Consider the following 19625-nt stretch of genomic DNA (forward strand, 5'->3'; position numbering starts at 1 on the left):
GTTCAACTACACAACTGAAAGCGAAAAGCAGGAATTAGAACCAGAACATGCCACAAATGTAAGGTGAAAGCTGGGGCAACACTTTTCCGACCAGTGAAACCATAAAAAAACTGCCCAAACACATTTGCTGTCCTGGCTTCTACTGTCATCCCTTTCTGCCCCCCCCCACAAACATTTCTTCCAAATATGGGTGGAGGGGGGGTGGCAGTGGAAATTCCCCATGGCTGGCCAGCGAGTGACTCGGCCTGCTCGTTGCTGGACTGTTGGCTTCTGTTATGAGGTAAACAGTTCATGAGGTAAACTGTCCGGAGGGAGGGACTGCCTGATGAAACTCTCGTGTGGCCTTCCACATGTGGAAAATCACCGTGTTGGGTGAAGACAGTGGTGGGGAACCTGTGGCGCTCCAGATGTTGTTGGACTACAACTGCCATCATCCTTGAGCGTAGCCCATGCTGGCTGGGGCTGACGGGAGTCTAGCGATATCCACAGGTTCCCCACCTCTGGATTCAGAGCATCTGCAGAGCTCTGCTGGGATCAGACAAAAGGCCCATCCAGTCCACCTCAAGCCAGAAACCCAGAAGCAAGGCTTGAAGGGAGTAGCCCTCCCAACAGCTGATATGTAGTGTACACTGCCTCTGAAGCTGGAGGCTTCATGTAGCCATTGTGGTTAATGGCCGCTGATAGAACTCCATCAGTTTGTCCAATCTCTTTTTTAGAAGCCACTTATTCTTCACATCTCCCCCATGTCAAGAGAGAAAGACAGACATGTGTCCTGCTGCCAGATTTTGACAAGTGATTAAGCTGCTTTTGTAGGTATAAGAATTCAGGTTTCTAGATGGTGCTGCATTCCTCTGCCATTTCTTACCTTGGGCAGGAGTTAGCTTTGTTTAAAGGGGTGCAGGGTCCCCCACCCCTTTTTATTATTATTATTATTATTATTATTATTATTATTATTATTATTATTATTATCATCATCATCATCATCATCATCATCAATAACAACAACAATAATAAATAAAATAACAATAATCAGACTTGAAAAAGTCTCAAAGCGACTTAACAGCATATTTTAAAACATAAGCGTCAGTAAAATGCATTGACACATTCACACAAAAACAGATGCAATTCATTAAAAAATTAACCCCCTCATAGCAAACACAGAATCATCATCATAGTCCATCAAAAGCGTAGAGTAAAAGGTAAGTTTTTGCCTGGCATGGAAACGATGTCAGTGAAGGCCCCAGGCAGACCTCACTGGGGAGAGCATTCCACAAACGGGGGGCCACAACTGAAAAAGCCCTTCCCCCCTCCTTCTCCTCCAAGCCCCTGCCATAGAAGGGACTTGGAAAATGGCTTCAGATGAAGATCTAAGGGACCGGATTGGTTCATAGCAGGAGAGGAGTCTCAGGTTTATTTTGTTAACTGCGTTTATATAGTTGCTGTGTAACAGATCTCTGAGCAGCTCACAGAGCAAAATGAAAATAATTTTCAAAATACAGTATAAAACAATAAAAACGCAAATTAAAAACTGAAACTCCATTTAAAACCGAGAGGCCCAGACTGTAAATCAGGGTGGAGAGCCTATGGTGCTCAAGATGTTGCTGTTATATTAAATTTATATCCTGCCCTTCCTCCCAAAGGAACCAGGGGCAGCAAACGCACAAGTGATAAAACATCTAAACAACAATATTCTAGTAGAGATGTTGCTGGACTCCAGCTCCCATCACCTCCAGCTAGCAAGGCCAGTGGTCTGGAGTGATGGGAGTTGTAGTCCAGCAACACCTGGAGGGCCAAGTGCTCACCAGCTGTGGTGCAGATCACATTTTAAATCTCTCTTTTTCCTCTCAGGAGGGCTGCCTCATCCGAAAGGGATGATTCTCGAGAAGCTGCCCCCCTGGCTTCAGGCCTACGCTGACAAAGTGTCCTCTCTTGAGGTTTTTGGAGGGAAACTGGCGAATCACATCCTGGTGAACGAGTATCGCGCTGGCGAGGGCATCATGGTAACCTGTCTTATGTGTGGGGCCTGTGCCTTGAAATTGGGGGCTGGGGGTGGTTTTGGGACTCTGCTCTCCCATCCACTCTTATCTCAACTTTTTTGGGCAAAAAAGGTCACCCTCTTTTCTCTGCCTGACGTCGGTCTGTTTTGCTTACAGCCTCACGAGGATGGACCCCTCTATTTTCCCACTGTCACAACCATCAACTTGGGGTCTCACGCCCTCCTCGACTTCTACCATCCCGTCAGCAGAGGGCAGCAAACGGAAGGCAAAGAGGTGAATACTGTCAGGCAGCTTTGCTCAGGGCCACTGAGGTGGGCAGCTCATTTGTTGCTGGGGGTGAGGATCAAGGAGTCCAAGGGAGGCGCACTTGTCCATCTGCTGTCTGCACTGACTAGCAGTGGCTCTCTAGGGCAGTGATTCCCAAGCGGTGCGCCGGGGCACACTGGTGTGCTGCAAGAGGTGGCTAGGTGTACCGTGAATATTATGAAAGTATATTATTATTAAGTTATTTTTATTCATAGTTTAAAATACATTAATATATTTTTAATTTTGTACACGAAGTGCGCCAGAACATTTTTATGTTTTACAGTGCGCCGCGAACCAAAAAAGTTTGAGAACCACTGCTCTAGGGTTTCAGACAGAGAGGCTTTCCCCAGCGCTACCTGGAGATGCTGCCAGGGGTCAAACCTGGGGCCTTCCGCATGCAGATGCTGTGCCACTGAGCTATGGCCGGTCTGTCCCCCACTTCAGATGCTGCAGTCCATTGCTGCCTGTGATCGCCTGCAAGCCTTGTTAGTCATGGAAATCCTCTACCTGTTCCCCATCCCCCCCCAAAAAAAATTTTTTTGCCCCTTTCTCTGCTGCTCTAGATAGCTGCTGTTGCCCTGATCCCGGCTGTGCTTGCACAGTGTAAAGCGAGGTGATGGGGAGAGGGCTCACCACATGCAATTACAGATTGCGTCATGCACTGCTATGCTACTGTCCTTGCTTGGAAAGACGGGAGCTTGGGTTTCGGGTGCCAGTGGGCAGCAGATGTATCGGATAGAGGGGGACTCCCCCCCCAAGTGGCCAATCCAGGGGATGGATCTGGGTGGTACAGCTATTTATTTATTTAAAATATTTCTATCCCGCCCTTCTACCCTGTTACAGGGCACTCAGGGCGGCTTACAATAAAATCAAGCACATACATAATAAAATTGTACACAATAAAAAGCACAAAAACAATAAAATAAATTAAAATACATAAAATGCAATTAAAATACATAAAATAATATATATACATATACACTCATATATTTGAGGAGCACTGCTGCGAGGCACGCTTCTGTTTCTGCAGAGTAAGTGCTCGAATGCTGAGATGTGTTGCTTTCAGGCCACGCGCTTCTTCTAGAGACATCACAGCCGAGGATTTCTTTCCCTTTCCAGGGGCCGGCCCCCCAGACGGAGGAGCAGCGCCACTTCCTGTCCCTGCTCCTCAAGCCCCGTAGCCTCTTGGTCTTGCGGGAAGACATGTACACCCATTACCTTCACGGCATCCTCCCTATCGCCAAGGACACTGTCACAGAAAAAGTGGCCAACGCAAGCATGTGTGACACTGAACTCGGGAACACCTTGCACCGGGGGACACGGGTGTCGCTCACCATCCGCTATGTCCCTAAAGTGCTGAAAACCTCAGTTTTCCTGGGCAGAAGGAAGTGACTGTTTCGCTTTGTGAGGGCCCACACCATCCAATGCTCTTCTGTACCAAATGCATTTTCCCTGCATGGAGAAAGCTAGCTTCTCAGGGAGACGGGTTTTCACCTCTCTCTCTCTCTCTCTCTCTCTCTCTCTCTCTCTCTCTCTCTCTGGCATGCAGGGAATGTTTCTATGTACAGAGTGTTTGTGGTGGCTTCTAATTTTTGGTATTCCTTCCTGTTAGTCTTCACCTGTGTTCTGAAGTGCTAGAGTCCAGGTTTTACTGCCACTTCCCACTGTTTGTGAGAATGAAAGCTAAGAGCAAGAACTGCAAAATGCCTGTTTTGTGGGGAGAGCAGCCGCTGTTGACGGCAAATTTGCCTGAGCTTTTAAGTAGGGGAGGGGAAAGGAGTGGGACAGGCGAGAACAGTCAGCCCTGGAGGCAAAGTAGAGGAAGAGGCAGCATAACACTGTCTATATATAACCCACAGCTTGCAGTGTGGCCTGGCGGATGGGCTACATGCTTATATTTCCAGCAAAGCTTAGAAAGTCAGGGTGCTTGCCTTCTCTTCCCAACAAAGAGTGGAATTCTGCACTTAAATGGAGATCTACGGGTGTCTTTGCTAACAGTGAGAGGAGATGGGAAAGCCAGGATTTGACTTGTATTCCCATACAGCAGCGGCAGGAAACCTCAGACCTGCGGGCCTAATTTGGCCTGTTACACCTCCCTCTTTGGCCTGCTACACCTCCCTCTTTGGCCCACCAGGCTTTGGCCAAGCCACACCCATCTGCTCTGCAGGTAAAGATGCTGCTGAGCCGAAAGAGGGTTTGCAGGCCTTAGTGATCAGCTGACAGTCAGAGCCTGCAAAGTGCTGTGTGGTGCCTTTGTCTGACGTCAGGTGATTGACAGGTGGATGGCCCTATGGGTGGGGCGGGGGAGATAAGGATCTGGCCTGCACACCAAATCCAGTTCCCCACCCTTACCGTACAGGGTAAGAGCCTGATAGCAATCTGGACTCCTTGATTTGGGCTGCATTCACACCATGCATGTAAAGCGCTATTATCCTACTTTAGTCATGGCTTCGCCCAAAGGATCCTGGGGAAGTATAGTTTGTGAAGGGTGCTGAGAGTTGTTAGGAGATCGTTAACATTCCCTGCACAGAGCTATAATTCCTAGAATGGTTTGACAATCGGTCTCTCTTCCTAGGGAACTCTGGGAACTGTAGTTCTGTGAGGGGGTCTCCTAACAACTCTCAGCACCCCTAAGAAACTACAATTCCCAGGATTCTTTGGAGGAAGCCATGACTGTTTGAAGTAGAATAACAGCGCTTTAAGTGTAAGTTGTAAATGTAGCCTAGTTTTCTCACCCCAGCTTCTGCTTTTAACCTCTTATCCTATCCATAACAGTTCTGGCTCATAAGGCCTGATTTTAAATAATGCACATTTCCACTTGTGGCATATCTCATGAAGAAGTGCTGGTTTTGAAGCTGGAATATTCAAATAAATGGCCTATTGGGCATGTGCTGGCATTATAGAGGTCCTGTGTGTGGTTCTTACAAAACCCTTGGAGATACTCATGGTTTGGCCCAAACAGTAAATCCAGATCAGAAGGCCCCAAGTTTGTTGGGATAGAATTCCAGTGGGACATGCCAAAGCATCATTCACAAGGCAGACTTTCACGAATCACAGTAAATGGAAGCAAACTTGGAGTGAGGTCATACATTAAAACTAGTTGTGCAGTCAGTCTGGGTGAGGACTAATTTACATGACTTTTTAGTGAAGAATGTGGCTGCTTGGTCAGTTGTATGGTTGGGCCAAACAAGCCACTTCTAGAAGGACAAGAACTGCAGGAAAAGCAGAGCATTTTAGGCAATTCAGAGCAAGGTTTGTGTAAATAAATGGGATGGACTCTTAAGAGACCCTGTTTACTTTGGAATCACATTTCTAAACTGCTGAATATTTAAAAATCTCTATATTAAGCTATATTAAAAAAACATTAAAACAGATACATTTAAAAAGTAAAATACTATCATAAAATCAGGAATTAAATAGTAACAGGATCCAATCTTATAGGTCAGGTATATTATTATTATTATTATTTATTACATTTGTATACTGCCCCATAGCCGAAGCTCTCTGGGCGGTTTACAACAATTAAAAACATTAAAAACAAATACACAAATATACAAATTTAAAAACACTTTAAAAAAACCATTTAAAAACACATGCTAAAATGCCTGGGAGAAGAGGAAAGTCTTGACCTGGCGCCGAAAAGATAACAGTGTTGGCGCCAGGTGCACCTCATCACAAAAATCATTCCATAATTTGTGGGCCACCACTGAGAAAGCCCTCTCCCAGGTAAAGCCGGGGAGGGGGAAATATGTCTTTACAAGACATCTGAAGCGCTGGTGGATGGAAGGGCATTCCATACTGCAGGGGAAATGATGCAAAATGCCCGTTTTGGGGGTCATCTTCACTCTGTGATATTCTGCGCTATGATGTTTGGCATCACTCTGTGGTGGAAATAGGCTATTCTGTTGTGGTTAATAACTTTGCTATGTTGACTATTCCACTTGATCAACTTTATGACATGCTTTTTATGCCATTATCCTTGCAGTGAGCCACCTGGTAAAACAATAAACCAGTGTGCATGTAAGACTTTCTTGGCAATGATCATAGCTTCTGCAGCTGGGCTGTGGGTTAAAGTAAGCCCCAGGAGGCTTTTAAAATGCACGCAAATGAAAAGGTACATTTTTATTAGCATGGGATTTGTTGAGGGTGCTGGTGATGGGGAATTCATTTGCAGTCAGTCTGAGATACAGTGGGCACCGTGGGTGTTATGTTTCCACTGGTAATTCAAGACATTTTTGTCCACGCAAGCCAATTAATTCACTGGTCATTAATTTTAGCTTAATTGCCCTCTGCCCCTTGTTTTATTGGGTGTTTGTGAACTTTCAGGCCGAGTTTTTGTGCAACAGACAAAAAACAGCAAAACCACCAAATGGGCTGTGTGTGTGTGTGTCTTCTTGAGTTAAATTTTTATTTATTTTATTTTACATTCAAATATGCTATATCACCAACATTTTAAAAATAAAATAAAAAATCATGGTGAACAGCTTAAAATCAACAATAAAATCATATTCACATTAAAGAAATACAAAATATAGCACAAATCAGCAGATCAGCTTAATGCATTGATGTAGCTGGCTCACCCCTCAGAAAAATGCCGTCCATCAGTGAATCATCATGGCAAAAGCCTTCTACCGTGCTGCAAGGGTAATGTAAGAAGAGCCTGCTGGATCAGGACAGTGGCCCATCATAGGCCAGCATCCTGATCTCACAGTGGCCAACCAGATGCCCCAATAGAAATCACACTAGCAGGACATGAGTGCAATAGCACTCTCCACCCGCTTATGATTCCCCGCAACTGGTATTCAGAGGCACATTGTCTCTGACTTTATGTAACTTTAAAGTTGACAATGAGGACATGGAACTTGTCAAGGATTATCAATACCTTGGCACAGTCATTAACCAAAATGGAGGCAATAGTCAAGAAATCAGAAGAAGGCTAGGACTGGGGAGGGCAGCTGTGAGACAACTAGAAAAGGTCCTCAAATGCAAAGATGTATCACTGAACACCAAAGTCAGGATCATTCAGACCATGGTATTCCCAATCTCTATGAATAGATGTGAAAGTTGGACAGTGAAAAAAGCAGATAAGAGAAAAATCAACTCCTTTGAAATACGGTGTTGGAGGAGAGCTTTGTGCGCATACCATGGACTGCGAAAAAGATAAATAATTGGGTGTTAGAACAAATTAAACCAGAACTATCACTAGAAGCTAAAATGATGAAACTGAGGCTATCATACTTTGGACACATCATGAGAAGACATGATTCATTAAAAAAAAAATAATGCTGGGGAAAACGGGAGTAGAAAAAGAGGAAGGCCAAACAAGAGATGGATTGATTTGATAAAGGAAGCCACAGACCTGAACTTACAAGATCTGAACAGGGTGGTCTATAAGAGATGCTGTTAAAGGTTGCTGATTCATAGGGTCGCCATAAGTCATAACTCACTTGAAGGCACAACACACTCACACTGTCTCTGACATTGGAGATGTTAGAACACAGCCATTATGACTAGCACTGATGGCCTGATCCCCCATGAATTTGCCTAATCCTCTTTTAAAGCCATCCAGGCTGATGGCCATCACTACATCCTCAGTTTAACTATGTGCTGCGTGAAGAAGTACTTTTTTTTGTCTGGCCTGAATCTTCCAACATTCATTGTTTAGCCGGATCCTGCAATCCTTGTTTGCATGATGCAGAGGTGTGTGTTTCATATCTTGTTCGCCTTAAGTTGCAAATGGAGAAGCGCCTGGTTTGTCTGAGTCAGTCCCTTGATGGGTTGGGCTTTTTCCATTGTTACCGTTGGAGAATCAAATTACCTGGCAACTCTCCCTCCTGCTGGTTTCTCTTTGTGCAGGTATCTGCAGAGCGAACAGCTCACCTGCTGGGGGGAGAGAGGAGGAACAGAGAATACCTGGGCAGAGATTTTTGGGTTGCCCTTTTCAACCCATCGCTTCCACAGCCTCTTCCATCAAGGTATGCAACCCAGAGGAAAGGATGGAGGGAGCAACGCCTCTTTCAAGTTTGCTGCTGTGGTTGATGTAGCAGTTGCATTAGAGCACCTGTTTAATGATTGACAGACGCAAGAGAAATGCAAAAGGTCACGCTGTTGATGCAAAGGATTCCAGCCTCCAAGCTTTGGTTAGACATTGGATTTCCATCTGGTGGGGATCACTGAATCAAGTGAAGTTAGGCTGTGGGGTTTGACTCTGGAGAGCCAGCCAGTCCATTCAGGTAAGCTGCCATCCTTCGCTGCCAGCTTTCTAGAACAGTTTGCCTCTGATGTGAAGTGAAATCTGGGAAATCATGATGTCGTTCCAGTTTACCGAAACGAGGAAAAGAAGGGCCTCTTGGTGGCCGGCTGACCTATTTGGGATTGCACCCAGTGTTCCTGCAAGCTAAGGTGATGGGATCATGGGAAAGAGGACAAGGCACGCAGCCCAGATGCTAAACGACAACTTCTGGGATAGGGGAACAGAGTTCCCAAGTCACTGCCTCGTACTGAGTCAGACCATTGGTCCATCTAGCTGAGCATTGTCTACACTGGCTTCCAGGCTTTCAGGCGGGGAGACTCTGCCGGCCCACCCTAGAGATGCCATTGGGGACCGAACATGGGACTTCCTGCCTGCAAAGCAGATACTCTGCCACTGAGCTACATCTCTTTCCTCAACTCATTAAAGAAGCCTCCTTGTGGGTAGCAGGGGAGAGGATGTGATAGATGTTAATGAAATTGTTCAAGGTGTCCAGAGGAGGTTCCCCCCCCTCTCATAACACCATGTCACCTGGCTAGTGGTACGTTTAGGATTGAGCAATGAAGCTCTTCAGACATTGCATGCTAAACCTACGGAACTTACTGCCACAAGATGTGAATATTAAAAACTGTCTGGTACTAGGTCAGAACATTGATTAATTTAGCCCAGTGTTGTTGGTTCTGAATGGCAGTGGCTCGCCAGCATTTTAGAAAGGAGTTGGTCCTGTCTTAAATTGTTTTTAAACATGTATTTTGTAACCTGCTTTGGGACCACAGGGGGGAGGGTGGCTAATAAATTAAGATGATGATGATGATGATGATGACAATACCAGGATCAAACCTAGGATCTTTGGCATTCAAAGGAGATTGCTCTGCCATCTGGCTACAGCTCTGCTCCGTTTCCACTGCCTCCAGGGGCATTTTAAACAAAAGGCTTCACAAATTTATTGAGAGTTCTTTTCTATTATACCTAGTTGGAACCTCCATGTTCCGAGGCAGTCTAGCTCTGTCAATACCAGAGGCTAGCGACAAACAGCAGTGAAGTGCTGTTCTCTTCATGCCCTGCTTGTGATCTCACCATTTTTTGGAAACAGGATGGTGAACTAGAGATGGAGCATTAGGCAGATCCAGGACGACAGTTCTTATGCCAGGAGACATAAGTGCCTTGCCGGGGAGGGGGAGAGAGCCCCTTGACCCTTCTCATTTAGAGAATTAGTTACGTACAGGAGGACTTTTGTCCAAATAGTACTTTTCTTCCAGGCTATCTCCTGAGCTGTGATTCCAACAGGCTCTCTGCCAGCAGCATGTCTACGATCAATCCACAAGAGCTGTACTTTGTTATTTACAAATCCACGTCTCAACCTGGGAGCCAGGATTATATAATAAATATGTACATATTAAAATTGCAAAATACATATTTACCTGCGATCAGATGAGCTGGTGCCAGAGGGCATCTGCTCTAATTATATTCCCGAAAGAACCAGGATCCAGACATAAGGGACAAAACCGTAGCTGCCAAAAGGGTGGAGCAGGGTGTTCCCATTGAGATGCATTACAGCAGCACCTAGCAGCCCCACCCTGCCCTCACAGAGCAAGGCAATTTGCTAGTCCTCAGGCTCCACCAAACAGCTGTTACGCAATCCATGTTGTATCTACTTATTCTTATTTGCCTGGTTGCAGAAAAGGCACTCTGCACATGTTCAAGGGCATTGATTTTATGTTTTAAGGAGGGCTAGAATTTAAAAACAGTTTGGGGACTGGCTCCAGCCTTACCAGGGCATTGCTTCTTTCTAGGAGGGTATCACGCTGCTTTTTCCTACACCAAGAATTACTTTAAAATAAGAGCAAGCCGCTTCCTTTATTAGTTATTACATTTTTATTCTACCTTCCCTCTAAGGAACTCAGGGTGATGGCATACGTGGTTCTCCGCCTGTACTTCATTATTTAATCCTCACAACAACCCTGTGAGGTAGATTAGGCTGAGAGACTGACAGGCCCAAGGTCACCCAGTAAGCTTCATGGCTGAGTGGGGATTGGAACCCTGCTCTCCCTGATCCTAGTCAAGCACTCTTAACAGCTGTGCCATCCTGATTCTCCTTCTAAGACCAGGTTTGGGAAAGGCCAGAGCTCAGCTGTAGTGCACTTGCTTTGCAGGTAGAAGTTCCCAGGTTCAGGCTGGGAAAGACCCCTGTGTAAAACCCTGGAGAGCGGCTGCAAGTCAGTGTGGGCAATGCTCATGAGTAAAACCTGCAGCTATAGTCTTCTGCTTTTAGACAGAAGGGTCACAGCGCAGAGGTAGACCATCTGTTTTGTATACAGAAGGGCCTGGCTTGGTGGTCATTTAAAAGGGCTGTAGCTCACTGGCTGTACAGCACCTTCTTGGCATGGAGAAGGTCCCTGGTTCAGTCTTTGACATCACCAGGTAGAGAGCTGGGGACATTCCCTGTCTGAAACTCTGGACAGCTGCTGCCAGTCAGTGTAGGCAATAGCAAGCTAGATGGACCAATAGTCTGATTCAGCATAAGGGAGATTCCTATGGGCGCTAGTCAGGAAGGATCTCTGGTTCCTGGGTTAGGAAAGAAATCTCTCTATGCCTGAGGCTCTGGAGAGAATCCTGGGAACTGTAGTTTGCCCCCTCGCAGAGCTACAGTTTCCAGCACCCTTAAACTACGGTTCCCAGGATTCTTTGGGGGAAACCATGTGCTTTAGATATATGATGTGTATGCAGGCCTAGTGCTGCTTAAGAGTAGAGGATGCTGAGCGAGGGGAGCTAACGCCCTAATTCTGTAGAAGGTTTGGTGCTAGAATGCCTGCTACACATATGGAAGGCCCCAGGTTCGAGTCCCCCACCATCTCCAGTTTGGGGAAAGGCCCCTCTCTGAGACCCTTACAAATCTTTGTTGGGGTATTGCAAATGGGTCATTGGCAACAGTGGTTTTTTTTTAAAAGAGTTTTATTTCTATTCAAAGGTCAAACAATAGAAACACTGTAGATTACAAAGAAGGAACAAGAAATTAAACCCCTGCAGTTCTTCAGTCCACTGCACTAGAACAGCAGCAATATTATCACGTGGCTCATAGTCACACTGATAATTTGTAAAGTCGTACATGTTTCTATCTTGGCAATGGTTTGTTTTTTCCCTCATTGCTGGATTTCCCCCAGAAAGGGTAAATCCAGATTAAATTGGGAGATGGGAGACACAGGCTGGCATTTTGATGCCAATGACATCATTTGGATGTAAAAAACATTCATGCTTCTAAATCCCTGCCTGTAAGCACATGGAGAGCTGCTGCCAGTCCGTGTAGACAGGATTAAGCTAGATGGACCAACAGCCCGGCCTGGTTCAAGGAAGCCCTTCTGTGCCTAAAGAGTGCCCTAGATGCAGAGCTTGGAAAAGTTACTTTTTTGAACTACAACTCCCATCAGCCCAATCCAGTGGCCATGCTGCCTGGGCTGATGGGAGTTGTAATTCAAAAAAGTAACTTTTCCAAGCTCTGCTAGATGTGTCTGTGGTGCCTTTTCAACTATGACAAATACCCCCTTTCTCACTGTGGCTACCCAAGCCCATGCATTTTCCCTGGCCCCTTCAGTAGCTTGGATGCCACTGCTTAATTTTGGAAACGAGGTGCCTGGTCTCCAACCTACCTAGAGACCACAGCTTTTGGCATGGAATTTGTGCTCCCTAATCCCAGGAGGGTGTGGACACCTGTGCAGAAAAAGGTGAAAGAGAATAAACTCTGTGTATGTTCAGAGCCACTATCCTCTTTACTGTTGTGTCACAAACTCTGGAAAAAAAGATGCCCGAGTGGATCCCTGCCTAGCCTGTTTGCATGCTGCGTACACCTAAGTGATGTGCCAACAGAAGCCAAACAAACCTCAGTAGCTACTGATACGTATTTGCCAAGTCTGTTGGCAGGGGATGCCCAAGATAGCTCGGGGGGCTGTTCTGCCCGCTTTCATACAGCAATAATTCTGCAATGGCCAGAAGAGGAACAGGTTGTTTGTTGTAGCTGCAGTGAGAATATTTGCAATATTTATAAAAGTCACAAGGGCTGATAAGGCAGGGCACGGCTGGGGCAGCTGTTGACCGGAGGTTAAAAGGGAAGTTGGCTGGCACTGTTTTTAAATGACTGTTCACCCTGCAGTGCAGACGAGAACAAGCAGCAGCATTTTCCTCTAGCCTTTTCGAAGGAAAAGAAAGTCAGGAGGAGCTTAATTTTGAACTAGGGAGTCAGCCATGGATCCTGGTTTCGGTGCTATTAATAAAGTGCCTTTGAGAATGTGCAAAGTATATATATATTTTATCACTAAGGATTTGGGTGAAGGCATGCCTATTTAAATGATCTGATTTTCAGACGCTCTGGAGCCTGGACATCGCGAATGTGTTGCTGTTGTACCTTCCTGTTTATCTTTAGGGGAAGGCTCATAGCTCAGCAGTAGAGCATCTGCTTTGCATGCAGAAGGTCCCAGGTTAAACCACTGGTAGGGCAGGGAGGACTCCTGCTTGAAACTCTGGAGAGACACTGCCAGTCAGTGTAGACAATACTGGACTAGATGGACCAATTGTCTCAAAATAAGGCATGTTTTTTATACGACAATGGAACCGATGTACTAGAGAGGTGGTGGGCTCTCTGACACTGGAGGCATTCAAGAGGCAGCTGGACAGCCATCTGCCGGGAATGCTTTGATTCAGATTCCTGCTTTCAGCAGGGAGTTGGACTGGATGGCCTTGTAAGGCCCCTTCCAACTCAACTATTCTATGGTTCTATGAGCGGGCAGACGGTGGAGACTGGTCCATTAGGGCAAGTGGGGCACTGCCCCCCACCAACCTCAGTCTGCCCTCAGGCAGCCCCCACCTGTCTGCCTTCTTACTTGCAACCAGGCCAGGGGGTGGTCTAGGGCTGTCAGTTGCCTCCTCAATCTCAGTGTTGCCCTTGTAGGACTCAGCAGAGAGGAGGAGGGGGAGGGGGAAATTAGGATGAGTTGGCGCCACCTGTCATTGGCTCTGGCTCCTTGCCTTCCTCCCCACCAGTCCCAGTGGGCACCAACCTACGCTGTGGGTGGATGAAGCTCACTGTGCATTTCAACACAGACCTTCCAAAGTTGTTCACAGGGAGAAATGTGGGTTATTTCTCCTGAGAGTATTATTGTTGTTGTTGTTGTTGTTGTTATTGTTATTATTATTATTTAGTTGCTTGTAACCCAAAGGTCTCTAAGCGACTTATAACACTGTTAAAAACAAAAAGAACAATACTATAAAAACAAAACAGTAAAACTACAAAACAATAAAACAACAACCCCCCACCACCACAGGAAGCTTTGGCAGCATGTTAATAACAGATAACGTCATCTCAGTCTGTCAGATGCTTGGGAAAAAAATGTAAGTCTTCACCTGGCACTGAAAAGATGTCAAGGAAGGTGCCAGGCAGACCTCACTGGGGAGTGTGTTCCACAAACAGGGAACCACAACTGAAAAGGCCCTCTCCCTTGTCACCACCTTCTGAGCCTCTCTCAGAGGGAGGACTTGGAGAACGGCCTCAGAAGAAGTTCTAAGGTTTCAGGTAGGTTCATGTTGGGAGAGGTGTTCCAGAATATATTGGGTTCTCGAGCTGTGAAGAGCTTTATAGGTCAAAACCAGCACTTTGAATTGGGCTCGGAAGTGTACAGGCAGCCAGTGTAGCTGAAACATAATTGGTGTGATATAATCTTTTCTCCTCAAACCTGCCAACATTAAAGCAGCCACATTCTGCACTAAGTGAGCTCCCAAACAGTTTCCAAAGGCAGCCCCACGTCAAGCGCATCACAATAATCCAGCATGGAGGTTACCAGATAACTGTAGCCAGGTTATCCCTGTCCAGAAAGGGTTGTAGTTGGGCCACCAGCCTAAGTTGATGGAAGGTGCTCAGCGCCACTGAAGCCACCTGTGCCTCAAGCAACAGCATTGGATCCAGGAGAACCCACATGCTATGAACGTGCTCCTTCAGAAGGAGTGTGTCCCCATACAGAGCGGGCTGCACACCACTCAGCCGAAGCACTGCACTCAGAATAGTGACCAAAGGAGTGCAGTGTTGCTGTTGAGCTAAATTTCGAGCCTTTAGAGGGGGTATTTTTTCTTTTAACTGCATCCGTGAGAATCTGATATTCCCTTCTCAGATGGTGGTTCTGCCTGTTGATAATCTTGGCAAAACTGCTTCTTTTGCAACAATATCCGTTTGGTCTTTCCTTCTAACAAAAGAGTTGAGTCACTTACCCCTCCTCCTTTTTTGGTGTTTTGGGTGGCTTTTGAAATGTCATCCCTCCTGCCCCCAATCCAGCACCTCAGGGTGGTATCTGTTACTTGAGAGCAAAACAACTACAGAAGAAGGGGTAAAGAAAAAAAAAGTTGGCTTTTTGCTGTTTTTTCTTCCTGCATCAGAGATGCGGATTAATAAGGTTTTGATCTTCAATTCTGCACAGCAATGACTCCCTATCAGTTGAGTAGCAAGGCACAGGTGCCATTAAAGGCTGGCAAACCCTTTTATTGAATATGTATGTGCTGTTGTGCTGGTGTGTCATTTGGATTTTTTTGCTCAGGTAGTCAGTCTTGGAGCAGCCTTGCTTCTTTTTTACTTTTGTGTAAGTGTCTGCTTACTTCTGCATTGTCACAAAAGCAGGCAACAGATTTGAATAAAATTTGGAAATGATAATTTATCATATCTTTAGGGAACCTCCTGCCAGGCCTCCCCATTTAGGCCTTGAACAACCCACGCCCATCTACCCTACATCTGACTTCAGATGTGGGGCGGGTAAAGACACAACTAGGCCCAAACGGGTTTGCAGGCACCACCAATCAGCTGACTGACAGCCTTTGCAAGCGTCAACAATCATATGTAAGATTTTATAGGGATGTAGATTTGCATGAAATTTGTATGTGCTAATCTATATGGACAGATGCAAATTTAGAAAATAGGTACTATAGTTGAAATAGAAGTACAATGCATCTCAAAAGATTGGGGAAGAGTGACCAGGACCACATTCACACCATACATTTACTCCACTATTATTCCACTTTAAACAGTCATGGCTTCCCCCAAAGAATCCTGGGAAGTGTTGTTTGCGAAGGGTGCTGAGAGTTGTTAGAAGACCCCTATTCTCTGCATAGAGCTGCAGTTCCTAGAGTTCTTTGGGAAGGGGGATTGATTTTTAAAACTGCTCAGGGAATTGTTTTTTTGTGACCTCTTTTTTGTTTTTTTGCTCCCCGTGGCAGCCATTTTGTGCTGGCACTCATAGCACTTTTATCAAGACATTAGTACTGGGACCTTATCTTTTACAAAAAAAACCCACTGAACAGTGGAATAAATGTATGGTGTGACTGTAGTCCAGGTGACCTGTGCGACTGTTGAGTCTGATCGCTACCTGTTGATGGGCTGCCTTAAGGCTCGTTTTCTCATTTCTCATGGTTATTTTGTCTTTAAACCAGCCTGCCTTTCAAATAGACGACTCCTTGCAACAGAGGACTGTCTTCAGTAATGTAAGCTAGTGGCCACTCTACTACATTGCAGGAGGAGACTGCTGGACAACAGACACAAGCGGTCCTTCAGCAACTTGCATCTGCCATTACTGAGCTTCTCACTGAGAACCCCCAGTAAGATTTGAAAGTGGCAGTGTTTGGGATTTTGAGGGAAAGTACCCCTGAGTTTTGCCTGGGGTAAGCCAAAATTTTCAGATTTATATTCAGTGGCATTGAAACAACCTTCCTTGCTTTTCTCTTTAGCAGCACATATATTACAATTGGGACTCCACCTTTCTTGTTTGTCTTATATATTCATTGTTAAAAAAGTTTCCTCGAATTTGGGGGCCACTTTTCCCTTCCACTCTGTGGATCGGGGTACTTCGCTGTTGGGAAGACTGAACCGCAGCGTTGCAAGGCCGTTTGCTTCCAATGAAAGGCAGGCTGTGCTTCAGTGTTGCTGTTTCAAGAATCGCCATTGTGTGAGTTGCCTCAAAATGCTTTTTTGTAACTTGCTTTGGCCTGTTTGCTTAAGGATTCAAGGGCCCTCCAACATATTTTGAAGGCAGAATGGGAAGGAGCTGGAATCCCAGAGAGAGACTGCCAGGTGCAGGCAAAAAGCTGATATTCTGAAGTGATTCACACAAGCCAGTGCAGCTGGAATGCAGTGTACAAGGCAAGATGTTTATTACTTAGACTAGTGAGGAAAGGGCAAGTCAAGGATCTAAGATCTAGTACTTAAAATGGGTCCCAGGACTGAGCTCAGCTCAGGTTAAACCTTGAACAGATTTAAACTCTTGATTCTGTCTATATTTTGATGATGTTATTAGGGCTACTGTTTTTAAAAGTCTGTTTTAATTAGTAGTTTGTACCATTTTATGTAAAGCACGTACATTTTTTTAAAAAAATTCAGTGATGTATGCATTTTGCTAAATAAAAAAAAATGCACGTATCTCTGGCTGGGGAAAGTTCCAGTTTCTGTAGTGCACAGCTTGGCTCACTGACTTGAGCTATCTGAAATCTTATTCTACGAAATGTTTCCTTGTATTTGAGAAGTGGCTTCTAGTGCGTAGTTCCTGGTCTGCTTGTGCCTTCTGAGCATAGCACACAAAAATCCAGACTGTATGGCTTAATCTCTGAAACGATGAATAAATACTCTAGAGGGGGTTGCATGCATCCATGCGCCTGGAATGCATGAAGAAGTGATAACTGAACAACCAGCGCCTCCCATGTGGACCTGCCCACCTTTTAAGACAGGAATGGAGAACCTCAGGCCGGAAAACCAAATGTGGCGCTCCATGTCTCTCTGCCTGGCCCTTAGGACTCTCACTCTCAGGCCACACCCCCTATCCCCAGGCCACACCTCTCTGACTCTGCTCTGCACCCTCCTTGAGTGCTTTTATCTTGCTGGAATGTGTCTGTGAACCTGTGATGATGCCTCATGCTTACCTGGATAGAGAGAGATGTGTGTGGGATCATGTCTTTTTATGGAGAAACCTGCTTTTGACTGAAAACAGGTATGTGTCGCATCTGTTGCTCCACCCGCTCTTGGCTCTGGCCCCTTCCACCTGCGGCCCCAGAAGGTTGCCCAAGAGGGAATTATTGTAATTATTATTTGATTATTAGTTGCTTTATTGAAAATAAAGTTGCAAAGCAACTTTAAAACCAGAAAAACGAGTAAAACCAGAAAAACGTAAAACCATGAACAATACAAAATATATAAACTGCTGGCCCAGCAGCACATTAAGAAGGGCAAATCCTACCCTCACCACGACAAGAGGAGCGCTACAGCTTAATTACCAAAGGCCTGAGAAAATGAAAAGGGCTTTGCCTGGTGACTAAAACTGGCCAGGTTGGCGCCAGGTGTGCCTCCCTCCCTGGGGCATGTGGCCCTTGGGCTGAAAAGGCTCTCTGCCACCCCGTCTTGAGATCTACTGATGAGGGCTTCTTGCACATCACACCTTCTGGGTTGATGTTGAGGGCAATGGACCAGCAGGGTGGCTTTCTCTGGGTCAGCACCCCGTATGTGGAACTGAAAATTTCAGACCGCCGTCCTCTTTGCCTGTATTCTGCTGCCAGCATTGGAAGACATTACTTTTCCAATAGTTTTTTTTTTTAATTGTATTGCTGTTTAGGGGTGTGTGTGTGTGTTTAAAGTTCTGACTCTCTTTGGTTGCGTTTATGCTTTTTTTGTTTCTTAGCTTTGCTGTGTTGTTCTGTTACGTTTGCATTTTGATTGACTGGATTCCTTTTTTTTTCTTATGTCGTATCCTTTTGTTGGCTATTTTGAATTTCTCCGTCCAAGAAGAAAATGTGGGTTATAAATGTTGTTTTATATAACTAGAAATAATAGAGAGGCAAGCTCTGACCATATGCAGGGTGCACCAGCTTTACTGTTGAGCCACCGCAACCTGCCCTTATGGAGGAGTTACCAGGCCAAAAGGTGTGACTTACTAGCGAGGAGTCCTAGCACTTCGAATAATAGAATAGTGCAGTTGGAAGGGGCCTCTAAGGCCATCAAGTCCAACCCCCTGCTCAATGCAGGAATCCAAATCAAAGCATTCTTCTTTCTCTTACTTTCCCTTTAGAAATTGGCTGCCCCACAAGGAAGCTGGACCATATGGACCTCAGATACTGATCTCCTTTTATATCACTGATGGTGCACAGCAGGTGGTGTGGAAAATTCTTAACAGACTTAAAAAAAAATTCCCTGGGCAATAAACCTTTGTGTGTTTATTTGCTTAGAAACAGATAAGCAGTTGTGAACTTGGCTACCTAAGCAAGAAACTAAGGAACGAGTGTGTGTGTGTGTGAGTGTCCAAAGAAGGTTATTCTTGTAGTGTCTGGAGTTTTACTCTTGGCAATGAACAGCCCTTTGCTCCCTCACTCTGTGTTTTCATTTTCAAACCAACTCCTTCATTTCTTAGCAGAGCGGGACTTGGGTGCGCAAACCATCCTTGCAAGAAGTGGCTCCTGCCCGCTAATCTCAGATGTGTTGTGGTGGTTAGGTAAATGCACTCTGCACGTGCCCAGATCCCTTTCTTGCTGTTTTTTCCAGGGCTAAAAACTGGATTGGGGGTGATGACCCTTTTCTTTTTTCTTTCAAATTGTGTTTGATGGTCTGATGTTTACCTTTTCTCAGGATCTGCGGTTGTTGTTTCTCTCTCTCTCTCTCTCAATAAACAAACTGTGTTCCTTCCTAGACAGAACTGAATGGTGGATCCTGAACTTGCTCCACAAATGGTCTGTCATGTGGCATTTATGGTTTCCTCGGCTCTCTGCAAACACTTGGAGCGGGCTGATGCATCCACCACAGAGATAGCCAGCTGAAGCAGCCACACAAGGCTCTGGGGATGCGGAGAGTTGGCTCAAGCTGGGATCTCCCCCTAGATTGTTGGGACAATCGCAGGCAGAATGGACTTGCCAGCCTCTGTGGGGAGCTGATGCCAGAGACAACAGTTTGTGACCTTTGCACGGCGTCTGTGGAAAAACGGATCAGGTGAGTACTTGTTTGCTTTAAAAAAATTATATATCACTTTTCTACCTCTGTTGCTAACAAGGACTTGGGTAGATCTCTACCACTA

At 45.6% G+C, this 19625-nt stretch overlaps 2 protein-coding genes across 8 annotated transcripts in view; both read left to right on the forward strand.

The window, feature by feature from the left end:
• The window catches only part of ALKBH6 (alkB homolog 6), a 26274-nt gene extending 6938 nt beyond the window's left edge, over positions 1-19336 (forward strand). Inside the window, exons 5-9 of one of the 6 annotated variants that reach the window (XM_061596754.1) lie at positions 1849-2000; positions 2154-2270; positions 8160-8278; positions 8383-8536; positions 19245-19330. In XM_061596754.1, coding sequence (XP_061452738.1) covers positions 1849-2000; positions 2154-2270; positions 8160-8278; positions 8383-8509 — 515 coding nt within the window. In that variant the 3' untranslated portion in view covers positions 8510-8536; positions 19245-19330. Of the gene's footprint in view, positions 1-1848; positions 2001-2153; positions 2271-3422; positions 6635-8159; positions 8279-8382; positions 8537-8623; positions 8686-16576; positions 16718-19244 lie in introns of those variants that run through there. The other 5 variants (XM_061596755.1, XM_061596756.1, XM_061596757.1 and 2 more) reach the window with 5 other exon arrangements.
• Positions 8633-19625, forward strand: part of SYNE4 (spectrin repeat containing nuclear envelope family member 4) — a 28413-nt gene continuing 17420 nt past the window's right edge. Inside the window, exons 1-2 of one of the 2 annotated variants that reach the window (XM_061596747.1) lie at positions 8633-8705; positions 19249-19540. In XM_061596747.1, coding sequence (XP_061452731.1) covers positions 19395-19540 — 146 coding nt within the window. In that variant the 5' untranslated portion in view covers positions 8633-8705; positions 19249-19394. Of the gene's footprint in view, positions 8706-16089; positions 16240-19248; positions 19541-19625 lie in introns of those variants that run through there. The other variant, XM_061596746.1, reaches the window with a different exon arrangement.

Source organism: Rhineura floridana, chromosome 15 (genome assembly GCF_030035675.1).
Source record: "Rhineura floridana isolate rRhiFlo1 chromosome 15, rRhiFlo1.hap2, whole genome shotgun sequence".
NCBI lineage: Eukaryota > Metazoa > Chordata > Lepidosauria > Squamata > Rhineuridae > Rhineura > Rhineura floridana.